Below are 23,822 nucleotides of genomic sequence, written 5' to 3'. Positions count from 1 at the left end.
GAAGCCTACCTTCAGTTAAATCAGTGCAAATTACATAAAACAGGCCTAAGAAAGATAATATGATCAAGAGATAAACACTTTATTATGAATAATCTCACTTTAGCACCATATATGGGTAATGGATGGGGAGAGGGGCTAAATAGATGCATAAACTAGAACCTAAATAAAGCTGTTTTAATTCACATATTTAGTTACTTAAGTAAAAATCTGTACATGGACACCCTTAATTTAGATTAAGTATCCTATTTACCTTGATTTTTACTGACATTAAAATAGGACACTCAGTCCAAAATAAGTGTCCATATATAGACATACTGAAACTACTAAAATTGTGATTTAAAACAATCATTTATTTTGGTTCCAGCTGGTGTGTCGACAGGAGAGCCTAGCATGCTATCCGTGTCCTAAGTAGGGCACACAGGATCACATGTGGAATACAAACTTAATCCACTTTAGTATCTCTAATAGGTTGAGCTTGGCCAGTGCCAGTTTGAAAGAATGACTTCCCCCAGCCCCTAAAACACCCACAAAAAGGCCAGAAGGCCCTTCCAAAGGGGAAGTCAGTAACCCCCACAACTGACTTTAGCAGCACAGGGGAACATTTTCCCCCTCTCCAGCAGCAGCGTTCCCTCACGTTTCCTAGAGGAATAAGCACGGTCTCTGCCCCGACCACCACTTTGAGCAGCAAGAGCCAGGACACTCGCTGCAACGCCGCTCACTGCCGCGGCCCGGCCGGTCGGCACAACCGGCGAGGAGCCTGGGGAAATTTACCGATGCGCGGGGGGCGGCAAAGGGAGGCGGGTCTGGGGGAACAGAGCGGCAGCAGACGTCGCGGGGGGCAAGCGGGCGGGTCGCAGATTCATTTCAGAGCGCGGTGAGGGAGCCCGCCCCACCGCACAGCGCTAGGTCCCACGCCTGACCGCGCTGGGCTCCCCCGGGCCGGCCGAGCGGGAGAGCTACCGGCACCCACCCCGGGGCCAGCTACCCGGCTCCCGAGAGGGGGGAGATACCCACCCCCGCCGCGCTCACCATGTTGCCGGGGGCGGTTTATCTCGTTAGCAGGTAATAACGGGGGCCCTTCCGCTCCATCCCCCCTTCGCGCCAACGCCAAACGTGCGGCGCATGGGGGGTGACGTCACCGACGCGACGGCTGAGGCGGAGTACAGATTGGAGGGGGACGAGGTGGGGGTGATGGAGGGGGAAGGGCGGTGACTAGGTGGGGATGGGGGTAGGATGGAAGGTGTGGGACTGGATCCTGTTAGATATTTGAAGGGATGTGGCAGACACAGGGTGGCAGATGCCCAGTCCAGGTGCTTAATTTCCTGCTGGGCACTTTACCTCTCAGCTTACCTGGGGAGCGTGTTGCAGTATTTTGTTTACAATCACCTAGCGTTATAGGTAGGGCCCTACCAAATTCCCCCTACATTTAGGTCAATTTCACGGTCATAGGAATTTAAAAATCGTAAATTTCATGATTTCAGCTATGTAAATCTGAAATTTCACAGTGTTGCAATTGTAGGGGTCCTGACCCAAAAAGGAGTTGGGGTGGGGGGAGGAATCGCAGAGTTATTGTAGGGAGGGTTGCGGTATTGCCACCCTTACTTCTGCACTGCTGCTAGTGGGGTGCTGCCTTCAGAGGAGGGCACCAGCCCAACAGCCTCTGCTTTCCAGCCACCCAGCTCTGAAGGCAGCACAGACGTAAGGTTGGCAATACCACTACCCCCCTAAAATAACCTTGTGATCCCCCTGAAACTCCCTTTTGAGTCAGGACTCCCAATTTGAGAAATGCTGGTCTCCCCTGTGAAATTTGTATAGTATAGGGTAAAAGCCCACAAAAGAACAGATTTCATGGCCGTGAATTTGATAGGGCTGTAGTTATAATGAAATTATTATTTGAAATGTAGTTTAAAACAATCACCATGTCCAGCACAGTGAAATGCCTCAACCCTGTTCTGAGTTTGCTTCTCCTCATCCCTCCCTACTTACACCTCAGGCCTAGCAGAGTCCTGACTCCTGAGAAGTCATGCTGTGCTGATGAACCAACTCTATGTAGAGGAGCTGCTTTCAGCGGGAGCAGTGGGCTTTTCTTCATCTTCTCCTGCTTTTACCTCAGTCTTTGCAATTTTCATTTGTCTCCAGCTGAACCATCTTTGTCTATGCCCTCTGCCCAGTTCCATCTGTCTATCCTATATGGGCCCACATCACCTAAGTGTTTGAACACCTCACAGACATTCGTTAATTAATCCCCAATATGCCAGAGTGAGGTAAAGTATGCATAAACTAAGTTTAGGCCGTCAAAAGTGCCAGGATGGAAGACCAAGAAAAAGCCAGGGTGCTGCAATCATAGTGAGTCTGTCAATTTTGAACCAATGAATCAATAGCAGTGCTTAAGAGTTTTTCATAATATATTAAGGCCTGAAAGTAGGTCTCTTTTGTTTTGTTTTTTGTTTTTCTTGCTTTTTACCTTTAGAAATGTCAGATATGTTAAATCTGGTCTTTCTTGGTTTTGCAAGAAGTCTCAGATTTGGATTTTGAGTTCTCAGCCTTCAACTGAAGCCATGCTCCCTCAGTTAAAGGCTGAGAGAGCTCAAAATCCATATGTGAGACCTATACCAAAACCAGGAAGTCTTTAATAAAGATGCTAATGTTTAAGAAACATTTTTTCTCCAATTTTTTCTCAGATTACTGCATTGAATGGGCATTAGAAACAATAACAAAAATGAGATAATTTTATTTGGACTGTTTAAATAAAGTTCCCATCTCAATCAGGTTTCATTTGCTTGACTTCTCTGATGTCATAAACTTATTGGTTCTCTAGTTTCTAGGCCTTTCAGGAAAAACAGGTTAGAATGAACCTGAATTTATCATATTAAAAACAAGGCTAACTCTCACCTTTTTTTTAAAGGGAAAAAACCTCTCAGACCTTCTTTATATCACACAGAAGCAAATAAGGGTTCAAACCCAACTGTTTCTTTTCCAGGTGGTGCTTCAGGTAGTATCTTTTGGATGAGTCCTGATCACTTGTGCTTATTACAAATCCACTGTCACTTTTTGCAAGAACAGGAAAATTTACCGTGGTATCTACCATGAAATTCCAATATGGGTAATTACATTTTTCTTGTCTTAATTCCACATATAATTTAAAGTGGATATGGTATTTTTCTCTTCCTATTCTGTATTGTTGGAAGGTTTTGTACAGATAAAACAGCTGCCAAATTTCATTCTAAAGGTTGGGTGTGTATTAATAGTGGAGAATCTGTAGACTTCCCTTGCCTGAGCAGAATGCCCTGTACTATCAGTTAACTAAATGTTTTGAGATCCATTTAGAGAGGTGCTATATAAAAGCAAAATCATTATTCCATCTCTTTTTTTTCTCTAGGTCAGCAAGCATCATATAATAATGTTTTCCTGAGCATTTGGGGGTTAGTTTATTTTTCCAGGGGATTTCTACGCAGAATTCTATAGTTACTGCTCAGACAGTCCTCAACCTTGGTGCTTTTTAAAACTGTTTAAGCCCATTACAATCTGGCTGAGAGTTTTACTGATAAGACAAATTGTGTATCTGGATAAAGAGATTGAGTTGGTAAAACAAAGTGAAGCAGTTTAGCTGTTGGAATTTTATAATTAAAGAAGTTTGTTTTACTTAGCAACAGGTTTAAGGTGGGGTCTTTGAACTTATAAAATTAAAAAACTTCGAGATGGAAAATATGGAGGATGCTTCTTCGATATGGATCTGTTTGTCTTACATGACAGAACATATTTTGTCTGTAGTGTTGAGCTGAAGAATTCTGTGTAGTTTGAAAGCTTGTACCTTCCACCAATAGAAGTTGGTCCAATAACAGATATTACTTTACCTACCTTGTCACAGATCATATTTTAACATTAATGATATCCTACTACTAGCCTGTTTAATTCCTTAATTCTGTTTTTTTGTTTTGACAATGTCTTGTATAGGGATTGTTATTCCTTTATGAATGTACATAATCACGTGGAATGTGCGTTTTGAATATTAGCATAGCTTGTGAATTTACATTTCTTTTAAAGAAATACAAAGGAAAACTAGAAAGTATTACTGTATGTACTCAGTGCAAATCAAACTTGCTCTTAGGTAATTTTATACAAATTACCCAGTATGCTATGGTATTGTGATGACTATGCAAAGGAAAATGTATCACATTTAAATGTTTCTAATTGTGTATTTGTAGATACATAATAATCCTCATTAGACCCTGATTTGATCCACAGATGTTCCTGCTACCAGAATTAAGAGTGGCTGGCATTTGATAGAGCCACACAAAGTGTTTAAATAATGTTAAAGAATTATAGTACATGGTTATCTCTGTTTGTATTTGATAAAGTTGCCCAGAATAACATTAAGCTGATCACTATGTGCGAGTGGACTGGTGACACATTCCTATTTCTTGGAAGTCAGGATTTTAACCCTTTATGAACAACCAGAGCTGCGTAAAGTCTTGGAGTGGTTATGGTTTGATTCTGGTTATAGAGAAAAAGGGGTGGGGGTGTGTGTGTGAGAGAGAGAGAGAATTTAATATTTTGCTTATGCCACCAGAATCATGAAAAGATGTACATTTATATTACAAAATACTTGTAGTTGCTGTAAAATGAGGAATGTGCTTCCCATGTGATCTTGTCATAGACTGTGGTTTGTGCTTTAAAGAGACATTATACAGTGAAAAGTCATATATTTTTTAAAAGTACCTTTGAAACAAATTATACCTTTAGACTATATAAACTGAAAAAGGTTAAAATTCTAATTTACTAGTTTGCTTTTTAACATTTGGCAAGTCACTTATGGCCTGTTTTTTCAGGAGTAATAAGCACTTCTGAAAATCAGGCGATCTGTGCTTCAGCTTCCACATCTGTAAAATGGAGATGTAGTTATCCACTTCTGTTGCAAAAAATGACAGAGAATCATTAGTATTTCTCTCATATTGGGAAATGAAAACAGAGTAGCCAGTTTCACTTTTATTAATCAATTTCTGGTCCTTTCACTTCCTTATAGTCTAGTATCATGCTGCAACCTTAAGGTTCAAACACAACATGAGAATTGCTTTATTTTTAAAAAGCAACTTTCATTAGATTTTTTTTTTTTTTAAGAAACACTTTGTTTAGTTTTCTACAAAATCTACATTTTTAAGTCAGGTTTGAGCTGATTGTTAATTTAAATTACATATATATCTTTTTGCTCTCTAGAGCGGGGGGTGCTTTTAACATCTCCTAAAGAAACTTCTTGTAATCCTGAGGATACAAGAAAGTACAACACAAGTCCTGAAAAATGTTGCAATTAGAATTCCATTTTTTGTAGTGGTAGAAATTTGTTTTAATCCAATCAGTTTTCAATAATCAAGAGTCCAATACTTTGTAGGTTGTTTTTGGACGATTCCTCTGGGAACATTCAACATACTGAGTTATCTGGAAAGTAGGAAATCCATATCTCTCACATTGTAAAGTACTGGAATTTGCATTTAAAGGCAGAATTAAATTATCTAGTATTCTTTGTAAATCCACAATCTATCTTAGACTTTCTATTGTACCCACCAGCATCCTATGTCGTGTTTTCAGTAAGGAGCTGATCCCAACTCAATAGGAGATTTGGATGTACAAAGACTGTAAGAATAGGGCCTTGATATGTATTACATTGAGAGGATAGTACATAAACTAACTTGTTGCTTTCTGCGTCCTTGATGGTAGGAGATCAAGGCAACTGATGCTAACATAAAGATCATACTGTCTTTAAGAGGACTTTGTAACTTAAATATTTTCCCTGTCTATCTTCATTTGAATATCCAGACAGAATGATTGTATCAGATCCTGGATTATCAGCCATTTGTTTGATTCAATCACCAATTAAGCTTCCCCCCCCCCCATTCTTCTCCTGATCAGTTGTGGTCTGTTGAAATACCGTAGAAGCTTGAAACAACATTGTAACATGTTTCCCTACACAACTATAGCCAATTGTTTCAAACAAGTTATTGCACTACATGTTCATTTGCATATCACTTAAGTATGTTTGTCTTAAGCGTAAAGAAAAGCAATTACAACAATTTTTTGGGTTAATTACAAACTTCATATTGCACAGTAGCAAAAAGATGATATTTTTAAGCCAATATTGCTAATATCAATCGATTGGCTAGCTCTACTAGTATCACATTGATCTCTGATATCTGTCAGTTCACACTGCATAAAATTACTGGAATATTTAAAGCTTTAAGCTTTTCCTCTTTTACAGTGACAATTAGATTTGCACATCTCCAAAAGCGGAACGTCATCCAGTATTCACACTGAACAGTGCTTACAAGGGAACATGAAGGCAAATAACTATTGTATTTTACATTTTATTTACCAGAATCAATATCCCTCTTAGGAAGAAGAAAACGTAAGCTTCTTAGAAACCAGAAACCAAAATATAACTAGGATGAATGAAGGATCTTAGCCTAGCATTGTGAAATTTGCATGCACAGTCTGGTCACCTGCAGGAGCTACAGGTGCTGAAACACGCTCAGAGAGGATGGAATCTTTGGAGATTTTAGCCACTAAACTTTAAGACGTCTCTATTGAGCATGTGCAGACTGAGATTTTTTTCAGAAACTTACAGGTTGGTCCAATTTGGGTGGATTTTCACAGGAGTAGCAAAAGGCACATTTCTGATACGAAGGCCACTCCCGCTACCAAGTTGAAATTCCTGCTCCAAAGCATGGGAGCCCTAGAGCTTCTCAAAGAAAAGGTCACCAGAATTTTTTAACATGGGCAAAACAGTGTATTTTTCTTTAGCCTACTCTCAGAAAAGACTGGACTGTTTTGGCTGAGATTTTCCAAAAAGAATCAGCCTAAGGCAGATGCCCAGCAAACTTCTGCCTTCATGTTTATAGTTTGGCAAAGTTATAAGCAACTGAAAACAGGGTCTTATAGTGGTAAGTATTGGGCAGTCTTAATAATAGGCAGTGCTACCAATTCTCTCTATAATAATGAAAGAAAAACAGCCCATAGCCTTGTCTAAACTGGAAAATGTTAGGATTGTAGGTATCTGCTACCCGTGTCACACACCTTGTGCAGACACACTAAATTGCTTGCACTGATGCGCAAGCGTTTCCAGCACTGTGGTAGTTGGACTTGACAGAAGAAAGGCTTACCATCCTTATATCCTGCATTGTGTCACTATGCTGTTGCAGCGCAAGTGCTGGGCTTTTTTAGCTTCAGTGTTACAACTGTGCCTTCCTGCATAGTTCCTTAGTGCTTCCTCGGTGTCACTCAGTGCAGTGTCACCTGTACTCATGACTACTACGTAGTTTTGAGCTACGGCTGCTTTGGCATATATGCATATGGACTTTCTGATTTATCAAGTGCAATACATATAATCTTGAGGCCTTTTAATTACAAAAATAAATAATATATTAAAGCAATTTCAGTGCCATTTAATATTACAAAACCTGCTATTTTATACAATGAAAAGTGCTAACCCATATAGTGCACATTTTTTAAAAAATGGGTACAGTACTTAAGACCAATCTTTCAGGACCTGTTCTGGGAATTGTGGAATAGTTACCCACAATGCATTTGGAATGAGTGCTGTGTCTAGGCCTATTGAACAGGTTTATGTTAGCCACGTGGCTACTGTTAATTAACTACTCCAGTAGAACTCTCTAGTGTGGACAAGTGTCTATAATAGTGTAATTAATTAGCTATCATGAGGCAGTTTTTGTAAACACATAAACAGCTACAGAGAAATACATACATGTCTCCAGATATAGATGTGTTGTCATTTGTCCTAAATATAAATAAAGAGTACATTTGGACATGTTCACAACTGTGTCACATTTAGGAATAATCTGTGTTCAATCTCCACTTGTTTTAAGGAGCTACATTGTTAAACCAAATTGCTATTGATTTTGATGGATCTGCTCAGAAAATGTTATTTAAATCTACATATGCACTGTAGTTCCCTATGAAAAGCAATTATGTCATCAGTCCTGCTGTAAGTGGTAAATTCAGTGTATGAATACACATTCTTTTATTTTCTATCAAAAGCTTTCTGAAGACTTCTTTATATTACCAAACACTGTCTGACTGGTTTGTCAGACCCATTACAGTGGTGGCCCAGTTGTGTCTACCACGATTCTTTAATTAATCAATGCTGAAAGAGTATCTGGGTAATTCTTTATTTAAAAAAATATCAAATGAAATTGCCTACGGACTGAAACAACTTAACTGTTAACTTGTTCTGAGTTGAGGGCAACAGCAAATAATGGTTGCTGTTTGTAGAGCTGCATACCAGACCCTTATATAGGTAGTAAAAACAGCTGTACTTATTGGGTAAAATATTCACTTCCTTTGCATTTGTGTATTGTTAATGGGACATATGTGGATCTCCCCCTTCCAGGCAGAAGGAGGGACTCAACACCATTTCCCACCTGAACCCAGTGGACCTCTTTCTGCACATTCAGGCTCAAAACTGGGGCGGTGGAATGGGCAAGGGTAGACGGATGATCGGGCAGGGCAAGGGGAATGCACATCTTCTTTCCTCCAGGCCTTCTAACTTTACCCAGAAAACACAAAACAGCACCATTTCTAGGTAGACTCTTCTGGGAGTTCTAAGAGCATGGAGCCAGTGAGGGGCTGACAGATTACAGAGGCAGCACCCAGGATCTGCCAGGTTTGGGGACAGACTGTGAGCTCTTTTCTGTGGGATAGCAAACTGCCTTTCTCTGAGTAGACAGTGTGGGAAAATCTCCATAAGGAATTCAGGGAGAGCCTCGCCCCTCAAAAAAAAAAGAAAAAGAAAAAAGCCCCCCACAGCTCTTAATATGGGAGGGGACAGTTTGGCCCAGTGAAAGGCAAAAGTTTTTGTTTTTTTTTTAAAGTTTAACCAATCGTAATTAAAAATCTGTCCTGTTATAATATATTGAGTTAAAAGGTGTAACCCTGGCAAAAATAACAACAAATACGTACTCACAGCCCTCTTCTCTGTTCATTATTATTATTGTTTGTTTAGCATTGACAGTGTGCTCCTTAATGGGATAATGTAGTCTGAAAATTTTCTTCTATATTTCCTTGAAATGTATATGTATCAAAAATAACTGATATTCTCTTAGTGTCTCCCCTCTCCTAGTATACTGCCATTTCAGTGATATAGCATTAAAATAAGTATAAGTTGGTTCACAAGTATTTATATTATTATATAGATATGTTCTTATTGCAGGAAAAGAGGTTGACATAAGTGTCCCAATGACTATCAGAAGGCCACCTCCCTGGAATTACGCTGCTTTCTGTAACCCATCCTAGGTCTCATAGTTCAAGCTAATCATTGACACGGCTTTTACAATCACAAGCTTTTACTGAAGCTTTGATAAGACACTGCAGCAGTTAGTGGCAAATGAAGGCAGGCTGTGCAGCAGGGGACTCTAGGGATAAATGGATTTTCTCCAGCACCAGTGAAAGAAATCTGACTTTTAACACACACACTATAGAAGGACACAATGTGTGGCCGAAGACTGAAGATATCTGTTGCTTTTTGGGCATTTGTTTTCATAAGGACAGTTACCGGGCTTGCTGGAGAAGGAAGATCTGTGTGGAAAAAGGACCTTAACTTGAGTCCTGTGAATGGCACTCAGATGTTTCTGTATGACACTTTCCCAAAAAAATTTCTTTGGGGAGTAGGCACTGGAGCATTTCAGGTGGAAGGCAGCTGGAGGAAGGATGGAAAGGGATCCTCAATATGGGACCACTTCGTGCACTCAGATTTCAGAGATGATGCCAGCACAGATGACTCCAGCAACAGTTACACTTTTCTGGACAAAGACTTGTCAGCTCTGGATTTTTTGGGAGTTACCTTTTATCAGTTTTCAATTTCATGGCCAAGGCTCTTTCCCACAGGGGTGGTAGCAAATGCCAATGAAAAAGGACTCCACTACTACAATACTCTCATTGACTCTCTAGTCCACAGAAATATTGAGCCCATAGTAACTCTGTACCACTGGGACTTGCCTTTGGCACTGCAAGAAAAATATGGGGGGTGGAAAAATGAATCAGTAATTGATATCTTCAGTGACTATGCAACTTTTTGTTTCCAAATTTTTGGGGACCGCGTTAAATACTGGATTACAATTCACAATCCTTATTTAGTTGCCTGGCATGGGTATGGTACAGGTATGCATGCACCTGGAGAGAGAGGGAAAATAGCAGCTGTCTATACTGTAGGACACAATCTGATCAAGGTACAGTACAACCTGGTTTAATCTTAACAGCTACAGCACCAATATGGAAAGTAGCAGGGGAAAAACTATTATAATTGGCATAAAAGAGATCTAGGACTGTTGAAATACTAAAACAGTCTTCTTTTGTTTTTAATAATTTTGCTAGTCACATCAGCCAATTAACTACATACATACACATACACTTTTGTGTATTTCAATATTTATTTTACTAGTCACATCAGCCATTCAATAACTATATATATATATATATATATATATATATATATATATATATATATATATATATATATTTAAAGCAACAGTTTACTACTTTAGTTCAATTACTATTGCCTGCAAAGTATGGTTATTCAGAAGCTTCCTTTCACAGTCTTTCCATTTAGTCCAATAACAGCTGTTGCTCACATTTCCAGATTATTGTTTTAATTTAAACCAAAGTTTTCATATTTGTGTATTGTATATTTAATAAATTCAGTAATAGAGTTTATATATAAATAATTCATCCCAGACTGGTAAGATTATATTGCAAAGTATTTGATATCTACTGATATAAAAGGCTTATCAATTGTATTTATTGTTTGAAGAGAAACATGCTCTATCAATATTTAAGAATTTTAAAATGACATTAGCCCTGTATTACTTTCAGCTCTTTAGTTTTATTTTATGTTATTTTATTTAGCAGTAGTCTTCTCACAAATTGCACACCCTCTGGGCTCAAACCTACCTTCACCGACTTCAGTGGATGGAGGATTGGACCATATATTTCTGTGCTGTAATATACATATTCATATTAGTTTTTGCCACTATTTTGGAGGGACAAAAGTTAGGAGGAGGAAGACAATGTACCAGCTTACAAGAAGTTAAAGTGGGTCATATTTTTAAAAAAACAAGTGCAGGAGAGGTCCAGAATAGCATCCATCAATACCACAAAGGAAGTAGCACATGCTGTGAGATTATTTCAGTGCATAGAAATGCTAAAAAAAGGTGCCTGTCCACATGCCTTATGTGCCCTTGATGTAACTTAAAAATGCATTCTAAGTACAACAATTTGAGATGATAAAAATTAATGTCAAGGTCAGAGTTAGCACTTTTCATCAGTAGATCTCAAAGTTTACAAAGGAGGTCAATAATATTATCCCCATTTTACAGATAACCCACAGCAAATTCCCATCCTCCTCTAACAGTCTCCCACCACTACAGTTGGTACTGTACTCCAATGCCTACCATATATTATGAATATTATTCATATAGAATTTTCAGAAGTGACTAGTATTTTAGGTTGCATCAGTTTTGTGTTTTCCAATTCAAGACCTCTTAAAGAGGCTTGATTTTCACAGAAGGAGTGCTTAGCATTTTCTGAAAATCAGGGTCCGTTAAGGTATCTTGAGTACCTAAAATTATTAGTCAGTTTTGAAAATGCAGAACAAGGACAAGGTGAGTGTGGTGTGAATGATGTTGCCATCCTGGTCATATGACTTAGACAGGTAGATATTCATAACTTTTTAAAAAATAAAAACTAAAGTGGAACTGGGAAAAAATTAAATACTAAAATAAAGGAAAATAAATTAAATCCATGTCCAATGGCCTCCTAATTAAAAAATGCACAAACTGGAAAATAGCACCAGTGGGTTGTTTACATTTATTAGGGGCCAGCCATATTCTGCAACCCACATTCACTTTGTGATACCTTACATGGCAGATAGCCTCATTGAAATTAATTAAACTACTCATACAGTAAGGTATTACTAGACTTGAGGAAGGTTATCAGAATCTGGTCCTAATTAAATTTAGCATTGTTTGAGAAACAGTCCCGAATGCATTGCTGTCAAAAGAATAAAATATTGAAATATGGTATCTATGTGTTGTGGGCACCTCTGAATTTTACCACCCTCTCCCCAAAAAAGGAATTGGAACTGTTGGATTTGGAGCCTGATCCAAAGCCCATTGAAGTAAATGAAAAGACTCCCATTGACCTCTGTGGGCTTTGGACCGGGTTTTGGTGACAGATGTCTATACCAAAACCTCATGTTTAGACTGAATGTTGATAGGACTACATTCCCATGCCACCCGCAGCACATTAACAAATCCACCCATGATATGCTAATCAGAAAGAACCAGTATAGAATTGTCTGGATATGCCAATCTGGGCCCTATAGTATTCTATTCTTCTTCCTTTTCCTTTGTGCTGTTTTTCCTGGTGAGGGGCATGATGGCAGCATGAAGAGCAGGGAGGACCAGACCTCCCTTTCCTCTATATTGCTTTAGGGAAACCAGTGAACAGCAGCTGCAGAGTTCTTCTGTGGAAATGTATGGAGTATCTTTGTATAAAATCTTTCTGTATACATACATAGTATACAGTACATTCTGTTTTATTATATTGTATAAATAAATAAATGTGTGTACAGATTATTACATATATATGTAATAAATATACAGAGAGAGTGAAATTTTATACAGAGCTATTCCATACATTTCCACAGAAGGATTCTGCAGCTGACATTCAGTGGTTTCCCTAAAGCAGTAGCTCTCAACCTTTCCAGATTACTGTACCCCTTTCAGGAGTCTGATTTGTCTTGCGTTACCCCCAAGTTACACCTCTCTTAAAAACTACTTGCTTACAAAATCGGACATAAAAATACAAAAGTGTCACAGCACGCTATTACTGAAAAATTGCTTCCTTTCTCATTTTTACCATATAATTTTAAAATAAATCAATTGGAATATAAATACTGTACTTACATTTCAGTATATAAAGCAGTATAAACAAGTATTTGTATGAAATTTTAGTTTGCACTGACTTCGCTAGTGCTTTTTATGTAGCCTGTTGTAAAACTATGTAAATATCTAGATCTGTTGATGTACCCCTTGGAAGACCTCTGCGTACCCCCAGGGGTATATGTACCCCTGGTTGAGAACCACTGCCCTAAAGTAATAATATAGTGGCCAGATCAGTTTATCCAGAGAATTCTATACCTGTTCTTTCTGATTGACATACTTCCTGGGTGGATTTGTTAATGTGGTTTGGCTGGCATGGGAATGTAGTCCCAACAACGTCCCATCAAATAGATACGTGTTAGCTTTGAACAAAAGTCTTAGTTTATTGTAATTACCTGTGCAGCAGTCACCTTTGCATAAATTAGTCATAGCTCCCTTTACAAGAGCACTTTTATGTTGTGTATAACTTATACCCTGTGTTGAATCTCACAGAATGACAAAAATGATTTAACAAGCCATAAACCAGAGGTTGTCTGGACTTTGGATTATTTTATCTATTCTCTGAGAGATCTGAAAGCTGCTGAGTGTTTTTCTCCCTCTAGCAGAAGGCTGAAGAAATTTTTCTATTTGAATTGTGGTAACAAATGTAACTGTCAAACTATGGAAGGCTTGAGAACAGAAACATAATATTCAGACTTTTGGGGTGGTTTGAGGAAATAGTAAATGCAGCATAGAGACAAAAAGCAAACTGAAATGAAACCTGTTCTAGACCCATAGATAGAGTATGGTAGATAATAAGAGAATACCTAATTAAGTATTTTCACCAAAATCAGGATTTATAAGACTCCATCATCTCCTGGAGAGCCATGCATGTGTGTGTTTCACTTTCACAGTCTGGAAAGTGAGATCTGCTAGTTATATTCTCCCTTCTAATCCAAATCATGTGAAATCACCTCTGCATCGAGATCCAGCTGCATGGTTGGGAGGAGAATAGTTGATACATACAACTATTGCATGGCACATGAACAAGAAGCTGTTGTAAGTTAATGCAGATGGAATCTGCAGTAACTAATGTTCTTCCCTTTGTACAGTTTGGAACCTCTCTGAAGGGAGTGTCAATGGCAGCCAAAAGTCAGAGGAGAACCCAGCCACACAGCTTCTACAAAAGCCAAGCTATTCAGGAGCCACAGAATGCACGGAAGGCTGGGCAGCTTACACAAAAAAAAAAGAGATCTGAGTGGATCCATGAGTTTAGGGGCAGAAGCCCAGCTTCTTCTGTAGAGGGGGCAAATAGCCCACAAGGAAAGAATTAAATGGAAATTTCAGATTCAAACTCATGTTTCCACTCCCCCATATTGACTCTTACATAGAAGATAATATTTTATTTTGGTAGTTTTTGAGGGCCTGAGTTTGCTACCATTGAAGTAAATGGCAAATTTGCTATTTTCAGCTTATAAAGTACTTTGGGATCCGTTTAGATAGCAGGCTCTATTCTACTGCCTGATTGTTGTTGTTACTATAATAAGATGCTACATAAAATCTTATACCACTTGGACAGTGATAGTCAGGGCGGGGTCCTTCTCCCTTCTGCAGATAAAGGAGACCACACTTCACAAAAGCGTAATATAAAATCAATTATGATTCACCTTGAGTTATCATGAGATATGTAAGAGCCCTACAAAGGAGACCCAAAGATTATGAACTAGCTCCTAAGAGAGCCATTCTACAAGGGTGGGGAAAAAAGACCTCCATGCAGAGAAAGTGAATGGATTTCTTTGATTTTTTTTTTTTAAATCCAATTAATCTGGCAAAATGTAAAGGAGATAGAACAGTGTGATTCCAATGGAGTTATACCAGAGATTCATCTGGCCTGTGTTACTGTTTTCTCTGGGTCTGATAATCCATCTGTTGCTTACCTTTTTTGCTCCCTTTGAGATTGGTGGAGATCACAGAAATACGGGGCAGGATCTATCTGCCCTTCCTGCTTTGTACCAGTGCTCTCTGGTTAGTTCCGCTTTTTGCTGAGTAACAATGGGGAGAGGAACCTTGTAGAAGAAAAATTATTCCCTGACCCAGACCCTTTCCTCCTGCAAAAAGATCACAAGAGGGGTCCCCCATAGTAAGGAAATCAGTCACAAAGATCTTCTCATGGACACTTCTTCACATCACCCCTTCTGTGGAAAAGTCAACAGGGCCCTCCCCCATACCTCTGTATCCTTAGGAATTCATGAGAGATCATCCATGTAGAGGCTCAGACCTGGTCTGCACTTACGCAGTTATGTCAATACAATATTTATCAGGGCTGTGAAAAATTTAGAGCCCTGTGTGCCATGGATAGGTTGACCTAACCTTCAGTGTAGATGTGGCTAGGTTGAAGGAAGAACTCTTCTGTCAAGCTAGCTACCACCTCTCAAGGAGGTGGATTAACTACATCAATGGAAACCCCCCTTCCGACAACAAATAGGAAGTGTCTACGCTACAGCTCTGCAGCAGTGCTGCTATAGTGCTTGTAGTGTAGACATAGCCTCAATGCCTTGGCAGCTTGCCCCCCACTCCTTTGCAGCACCCAAGCTACCCTGAGTTTCCCAGAGCCACTGCTGCCTTTGGGACTTTTGGAAGGGTCTCCACTGAAAATCCCCAGACTTTATTATCTTTTCAAATTAATTTTCACAGGGGGAATAATTTGCATCTCCACCATATCCACCCAGATGCTCTTCCTCCCCTTCTCCCACCCCCAAGAGACCTCCACAGGATCCAGGAATTAGATAGAGTGCCACAGGGAAGGAGGGAGGTTTGTGTGTGGTGAATCCCCACCAAGCATGGATCTAGGCAGGGCAATCTGGTCCTTCTGTTTGATGGAAGAGCTTGGCACCAGCATCTCTACTAGAGAAACACTGCAACAAATGAATAGTTTTAAATTAAGTACCATTGGTTTTGTTTGCCTGTGTGAAACAGTAATCTATTCTTTTTCTATCCAAATGTAAATGTAGTTAAAATCTAATAGACATTTTCTTTTCAAAGAGATGTTGTCATAGGCAATAGAATATATACAATCAACATATAACCTGATATTTAAAAGAACAAATATTTAGGCGATAATTGGAAAATAATGGGAAAATAAACATTTCTGCTGCAGAAGGATGACTTTGGAAACTGATTACACAGCCAGATCATTAAAAATTAAGACACAATCTGGCATGGGTTCTGTGGGCCAAGACAGGGATCTGCAAAAAGTAGGAGCCAAATATTTAAATATAGGTGCCTACAGTTTGGCATCTAAATCCATATTTAGGCATCTCCGTGAACTTTAAGAGGTGCTGAATTGTCTTGTGTTGAAATCAAACAAGATGTGGGTGTTAAGCACCTCTGAAAATCAGGCCACTTGTTTAGCTGTGTAACTTTAGCACAGCCAAGTTTGTAGATTTGACCCTTGGGATTTAATCACTTCTCTCCTATGAGGACAAAATCCATCCATAATTATCAGGGCATCTAGGGCACATTTGATAAGCTTTTTTTAGAATAGTTTAAAACTCTTGTTTCTAGCACTTAACTTCTGTAAACTAATATTACAAAACTAAGAATACATACATGTATACATACATGCTATGCAATAGCATAAGACTTTTAAAAGCTTTAACAACCCAGTTTGTTTCATTCCTTTTGTTCTTCTCTTTTAAAACATTGTTTTTTCTTTTTTCGAACCAGTGTTCTGATATGTATCAGAAGGACAAAGATTCCTTCCTAGAACCCTTATGCAAGGAGGTGTGCAAGAGGCCAAAATCTGGTCCAACTTCAGTCAGTGGAAGTATTGTCATTTAGTTTAGTAGTAATGGGATTTGGACCTAGTTAACTATTTAAAATTTTTTTACATTGTCACTTGATCCTTTAGTTCTTCCTATTCACTCAAGGGAAGCTACTTCAGGACAAACTCCCTTTCCTAAAATATCAATATTCAATACTCATTTGCCCTTACATAGCACCTTACACTCAAGGACTTCACAGTGCTTTGGAAAAATTCTACTTCTCTTAAGTATTTCTAATGCACCTGTCACTGTGTGATCTAGGAACCAAAATCAAATAATGCAAACATCAATAAATTAAGCTTCATAGCACCTCTGTTATTTATTTAGACTGCCAGCTGTTTGGGGCAGGGTCTGTCTTTTTTAGTTGTGTGCACAGTCGAATAGGGTTGCACCATAATACAAATAATAATTTATAATAATATTTAAGTATTATCTACATTTGATAGTTGGGGAAACAGAAGCACAAAAATGTTAAGTAACTTATCCAAGTTAATTGAGTGGTAATCATCTGAGCAGAGAACAGAACCTTAAGGTTTTGGTCTGCTACTCACACCACTAACAATATTGCCTCCTTCATTGAGAAATACAGTCTTAAGCCTTGATCCTACAAGCTGCACTGTCCATGTGGACTCCAGTACCAACAAAGACCCTATTAACTTCAAAAGCAATATATTATTATGATTGTTTCTTAAATATTAAGAGCCCTGGTTGATCAGAATATTTCATCAGTTCTTGAACACACTGATTCAGTTAGTCTGTTTCCATATGATTTGTTTAATTCAAATTATTTTCCTTAAGTTGCTTGGAAATCATTTGAATGCAACATATTCAACATACAGTACTACACGTTTAATAGTAAGAGCCAAGAGCTTCCAGGCTGTGCTGGAATGGGTGGAATTCTCCACCTATATAGAGCCCCATTAATTAAAATGGATTTCTACAAAGGCACAAGCATCCAGCCATGTGGAGTAGCTTGCAAGATTAAGGTTCAACCACTACTGAACATGTAGTATCTATCACAGACAAAAAGCTCCTTGAACTGAAATCTAATCAATTTGCCATCAAGTGACACACATTTGCCTTTCTTCTAAAATGACCCTAGAAGTCTAACAGTATGTCTAAACTGACAGAGTTACATCGCCGGCAGTTACAGTGCCACTCAGAGCACTGAAGGGAAACCGCTGTTGTGTTTTCACACTGTCAGCTGCCTGTGCAATAGCGTGTTCGCACTTGCGACACTTGAAGTCAGGGATTTCCCTACACCCACCCATGAGGGTGTTTACCTCCTCTGAATTTCCCCAACATCCCCCCCACCCCCCAGTTTTGTGAACTAGTTACATGCAGTGTTGCAATTTAGTGATTGTTTGGAAATGTGAATTGAAATTGAAACATTAATACACACTTTAAAAGCATATACAGTGTATGATAAAATACGTGTATCTGAAAAAGTATAATAGATTTGAAAAGTATGAACATATACTAGCTTCCTTGTACAGCTGTTTATGACAATGTCAGTGCATTCATTTCGGTGATGTTGGCCAACCTAATAATTTCAAATTATGATTTGTAAGCAAAGTCTACATGAGCTCTCCCTCACAGCTAGTGATGAACTGGAGGTTGGGGGGAAAGGCTTCAGGACCAGATTGTATTTACATTCACACCTAATCTACCTAGGTATCCAGCAAACAGAGCTGTGTTGCCCAAGTGATTGAGTTTGGCTGTGGTTGGGTTACAAATCACTTGAATGCGGGGGGCGGGGGGAGCGGGAGAGGTGTAATGAAACTTTGTTGTTCTTATTGTATGAGTAAAGGGCAGTAGAACTTAGAATTAGCCTGTGCTGATTGAGGGCATCGAGAGAGAGAGAGAGAGAGAGAGAGAGAGAGAGAGAGAGTGGGGACAGGTGTTTTGGTTGATGGTCTGCCTGAGTCACAAGTACTATTAGACCTGCCCCTGTCCACTGTTTAAAGGCAGAGCTGATTAGGCTCCATAGATGTCTTTGTTTTTGTTAAGTGATCACTACAGCTGAAATCACTGATAATCAGGTCTAAGTGCTTAGACCTGCTGTGGGACAGTGTTTCTGTGGAAGAGATGGCCCAGTCTGCACTAGCAGCGAGGTTCCCACACTGAGAGCTCAGCTAAAATCACTGAGAGCTGGGTGGAACCTCAAGAGACCAACTGTGGCAGGTGGTAGCAGAAGGTGACGGCGCAGGGCCATTGGCAACAGAGCGATGGAGTGAACGGTGGCACAACGAACAACAGTGACCAAAGCGAACAGTGAGCAGCTGGAGGAACAAGCAAGGTGCCTTCTTCCCCCGCACCTGGGAGATGAACTCATGTGAAAGCACCTCTGAACTCTGAGTCTCCACTGACCAAGGACAACACTGGTGAGTGTTAATGAGGCTGTTAAGAATGTTGGAGACACAACACAGTTCCTGTGAACAAACATGGCCGTGGCATCATACTTTCTATTTAAGCAAGAGATACCACACACTACAAACTGGAGGCCAATGTTAAGTGCATTGTCACTTGTTCATCCTGAAGTTGAATACTGGTTCCAAACAAGACCAGCAAATGCTCACTATCTTTCTGCAAGAAATGCAACTGACTGGCTAGACGCATGTGGTGCAACAGTGAAAGACTCAACAGTTTGAAAAAGTGAAGAACTCTCTCACCACATTTAAAAAATTTGCATACATGGCTGATGAATTCACCAGTGCAAATGGTCATCAAGTTTTAAGTCACCATGTACGTTATCTTGATGTCAATGGTAGGCCAGTAGAAGCATTTCTAGATGTTCAAGTTATAGAAGACAGATTTGCTGCATCTGTGACAACCCACATCTTAGAAGAGTTAAATGCTTGTCAGTGGGACCCCAAACAGATGGCTGCTTGTGCATTTGATGGAGATGCAAACTTCTCTGGAAGACATGGTGGAGCACAAGCTTGCTCAGAGAAAAGTGTAACCCTAGTCTCTCCTATACACACTGCAGAGGCCATCTACTCCAACTAGCACTAGTATGAGCTGCAGACTCTTCAAAAGACATTTAAAAAGCTATAAATTTAATGTCTTCATTATACTTTTTTTTTTTTTTTTTTTTCAGCAAGAGTCCAAAAAGGCTGAATATCTTGGAAAATATAGAAGATACACTGGGACTGAAGTTCAAATTAGTCCAACCTGGGAAAACCTTCTGGCTTTCTCATGAGCGATCCTTGGCTGTTGTCTTAAAATTACTCCAGCCATTATTACTGGCTTTGGAAAGTATCTACCAAGGTGGGATGGATCTAAGTAGTGAGGCTGGTGGATTACTTTTGCTACTACGTTCAGAGAAGACTATTGCCATTCTCTCTCTTGTAAGTCTACTGTTGAAACCACTTGGGTCATTAAACAATGCCATCCAGGCATCTGCTACAACAGTAGTAGATCTTTGTCCAGCAATAGAAGCTACATTTGGATCAATCAGAGAGCTATCCATTGAAAAAGTACTGGAAGAATCAAAGACTTCAGTCCAGAAGTTTACTAATGAAGGGTTTAGCTGATCGCCATATTTGGGGTCAGGAAGGAATTTTCCTCCAGGGCAGATTGGAAGAGGCCCTGGAGGTTTTTCACCTTTCTCTGTAGCATGGGGGACGGGTCACTTGCTGGAGGATTCTCTGCTCCTTGAAGTCTTTAAACCACGATTTGAGGACTTCAATAGCTCAGACATAGGTGAGAGGTTTTTCGCAGGAGTAGGTGGGTGAGATTCTGTGGCCTGCATTGTGCAGGAGGTCGGACTAGATGATCATAATGGTCCCTTCTGACCTTAGTATCTATGAATCCTTAAGTGAAGAGGACAAGAAGTGTTTGTTAAGACAACTGAAAAAGTACACAGACTTGATTCTTAAAAATCTACAACAGCGACTTCTAGATTTTACTCAATCTCTACGTAGCTTTTACAGATCCCTGTCGTATAAAACACCGACTGTTGAGTGGAGTGAGGCCCTACCAGCGATGGAGCTGACATGTGCTCAGGACAGAATAGAGAATTTGAACACAGAGTGGAATATCATACGACAAATGAATGAAGATTTGACTTTCTTTTTTATCATCACTAGTGGCTCGACCCAATCTTTGTGCTATGTTTCCTGGGCTGAAAGAAGTAGGAATCCTCTCTTGCTACTCCCGGCCACAACAGCTACAGTTGAGAGTTCTTTTTCATCATTGAATAGAATTTTGTGTTTTGAAAAAAGTCACCTTCTGCCTGATCATGTGAATGAACTAATGAGCATATCAATTGAAGGAATGGAAGTACCGGCCACACGAGAAGCCACCAAAGATGGATGCATTGCATTCAAGAAGTTCATTAACAGAGTTGTGCAAAATTATAACAAGAAACCAAGAAGGATGTAGGTGTAGTGCTTCATAGAAGGCTTGAGTAGCCAACTTTAATTTGTGTGATGATTTGAAAATCTAATAAAATGGTCATGAAACATTTTTCAGTTTTTACTATGGTGCCATCCAGCCCACCTTCACCCTCACGGTCTCACCCCTCATCGGCCCTGACCCCCCCCCCCCCCGTAAATTTGAACACACACCCCCTAATTTCAATTCCTGGGAAAACACTGCTTGTAGTGGTATTCGGAGTGGTGCACTCAGGGCAGTTATCCCATAGAGCATCTCTTCCTCTTCCACCGCCAAGAGTTTTGGGAAGGTGGAGGCGGTCGCAGGGCATCCTGGGTCCTATCCTGTGATGCATTGCTTTGCATCCCATCAATCCCTGTGCTTCCGTCTGCACTTGGCGCCATCTTTCAACTGTTTGTGTACTGCGCACTCTGCCTCTTTGGTCTGTAGGAATGGATCCCTCACTGCTCACCAATATGCTGCTCGCTCTCACTAACACATCACAAGTGGCAGTGGAGTTATTCCTTAAACTACAAAGGCAAGAGGAGTTCAACATTGATCTCGCCACGTGTAGTAACTACAACACGAGATTGCTTGTGGCATTCACAGAGGTGCTGACCACAGTGGAACACTGCTTTTGGGCTTGAGAAACAAACACTGAGTGGTGAGATCACATCGTGATGCACGTCTGGGATGACAAGCAGTGGCTGCAGAACCTTCAGATGAAGAAAGCCATATTCATGGGACTGTGTGATGAACTCGCCCCAGCCCTGTGGCGCAAGGACACGAGAATGAGAGCTGCCTTTTCGTTGGAGAAGCACGTGACGATTTAACTGTGGCAGCTCGCAACTCCAGACTGTTACCGATCGATCGCTAACCAGTTCAGAGTGGGAAAGTTAATCGTTGGACGTGTGTTGATGGAAGTGCGCAAAGCCATTAATTGCATCTGCTCCTAAAGACCGTGACTCTGGGCAAAGTGCATGACGTGGAAGGCTTTGCACAAATGGGCTTCCCTAACTGTGGAGGGGCAATAGATGGCATGCATATTCCAATTCTGGCACCAGACCACCTAGCCACCGAGTACATTAATCGGAAGCGGTATTTCTCTATGGTATTCCAGGTGATTGTGGATCACCATGGGCGTTTCACAGCCATTAACGCAGGCTGGTCCAGAAAGGTGCATGACACACGCATCTTTCGGAACACTGGCCTGTTCAGGAAGCTGCAAGCAGGAACTTTCTTCCCGGACCAGAAGATCACCTAGGGGAAGTCGAAATGCCCATTGTGATCCTGGGAGACCCCGCTTACGCCTTAATGTCGTGGATAACGAAGCCCTACACAGGGCACCTTGACAGCAGCAAGGAGCGGTTGAACAACAGGCTGAGCAAGTGCAGAATGACTGTTGAGTGTGCTTTTGGCCATTTAAAGGCCCGCTGGCGCTGCCTATATGGGAGGCTGGACCTGGCCGATGACAATATTCCTATGCTTATGGCCGCTTGCTGTATGCTCCATAATATTTTTGAAGGGAAGGGTGAAAGCTTCACTCAGGGCTGGACCGCTGAGGCTCAGCACCTGGAGGCTGAATTTGAACAGCCAGAGACCATGCTATTAGAGGGGTGCAGCGCAGGGCCATAAGGATCAGGGATATCTTGAGGCAGCAATGTGAAGCTGAAATCCACTAATATTTGTTGCTATGCTCGGGAGTGCAGTGCTTGTAATGCTAGGAGGTGATTGTGATTGGTGCAGACGATGCACTATGAAAGTTTAAGAAAAAGGCCTGTTGCTCTGCAGGGCTCTGTTTGCTTTCAGTTAATGGAATAAAGATTGGTTTCAAACCAAAACAATTATTTTATTAAAAAACAATAACTGGAGGGGAGAGACAAACAAAAAAGCACATTGGAACTGAGGGGGATGGGGGAAGGGAGGGTCCCAGGAGGAGGTGGGGTCCTAGGATGGTTAAAGATTTGTGTATGTCTTGGTATCATAAGCAACCTTGTCCTTTGGAGTACAGTGCAGCGGGTACTGTACTTCGTCAGGGCTAAACTGCAGAGGGACAGGTGTTGAGTGCAGTGGGTACTGGGAGTCTGCAGGGCTGGACTGTGATGGGGCAGGAGTGGAATGCAGCAGGTACAGACTGGAGCCAGGAGGTTGATAAGAGTGTGTTGGCGGTGTCTGTGGGGCGCATGGGAAAGAGTTTTGCGACAGCAGCTGTAGGGGTGGGCGGGCACGGAGCTGCTTGGTTTGCAGTGCTAGTAGCGCCTGGAGCGTGTCCACTTGGCTCTCCATAACCTTTAAAAGCCGCTCTGTGGCTTCATTCTGGCATACCGCGTTCTCCTTTTGGTCCCTTTTCTCGCTGTCCCACCACTCCTTCAATTCTTGTTTTTTGGCCGCAGAGTGCATCATGACATAATGTGGAAAGTCCTCTTTAGTTCTTCGTGGCCGCTTTCTAATTCTGCGTACCATTCAGCCGGCGATAACAAAGAGAGAGGCTGAGCTCCCACGATCATATATGTGAAGCCAAAATGCAACATTTTACAGAAGCAGTATTGTTTGCAACACCCCATTGATTCAGTGATTTAAAACACAGCCACTATTCACATACCTCTCACTAACTGGCTGACCCCAGGCAAGCGCACGTGAGCCACAAGACCCCCAAAATGGTGAGTGACCACAGGGGCAGGGGAAATCAGTGTTCCAG

General features: G+C 40.6%; 2 protein-coding genes across 3 annotated transcripts in view; one reads left to right on the top strand and one right to left on the bottom strand.

Annotated features, from left to right (window-relative positions):
* RFC1 (replication factor C subunit 1) overlaps positions 1–1,158 on the bottom strand; it is a 71,116-nt gene extending 69,958 nt beyond the window's left edge. The window contains exon 1 of one of the 2 annotated variants that reach the window (XM_074951531.1): positions 1,015–1,158. In XM_074951531.1, the coding sequence (XP_074807632.1) occupies positions 1,015–1,032 (18 nt within the window). In that variant the 5' untranslated portion in view covers positions 1,033–1,158. The remainder of the gene's footprint in view (positions 1–1,014) is intronic. The other variant, XM_074951532.1, reaches the window with a different exon arrangement.
* A 1,897-nt stretch (positions 1,159–3,055) lies between these two features.
* Positions 3,056–23,822, top strand: part of KLB (klotho beta) — a 51,996-nt gene continuing 31,229 nt past the window's right edge. The window contains 3 exon segments of the mRNA XM_074951552.1: positions 3,056–3,103; positions 9,218–9,475; positions 9,477–10,232. Coding sequence (XP_074807653.1) covers positions 9,392–9,475; positions 9,477–10,232 — 840 coding nt within the window. The 5' untranslated portion in view covers positions 3,056–3,103; positions 9,218–9,391.

The sequence above is a fragment of the Natator depressus genome, chromosome 4 (genome assembly GCF_965152275.1).
Source record: "Natator depressus isolate rNatDep1 chromosome 4, rNatDep2.hap1, whole genome shotgun sequence".
NCBI classification, from domain to species: Eukaryota; Metazoa; Chordata; order Testudines; family Cheloniidae; genus Natator; species Natator depressus.
This window is presented reverse-complemented; position numbering and strand designations above follow the sequence as displayed.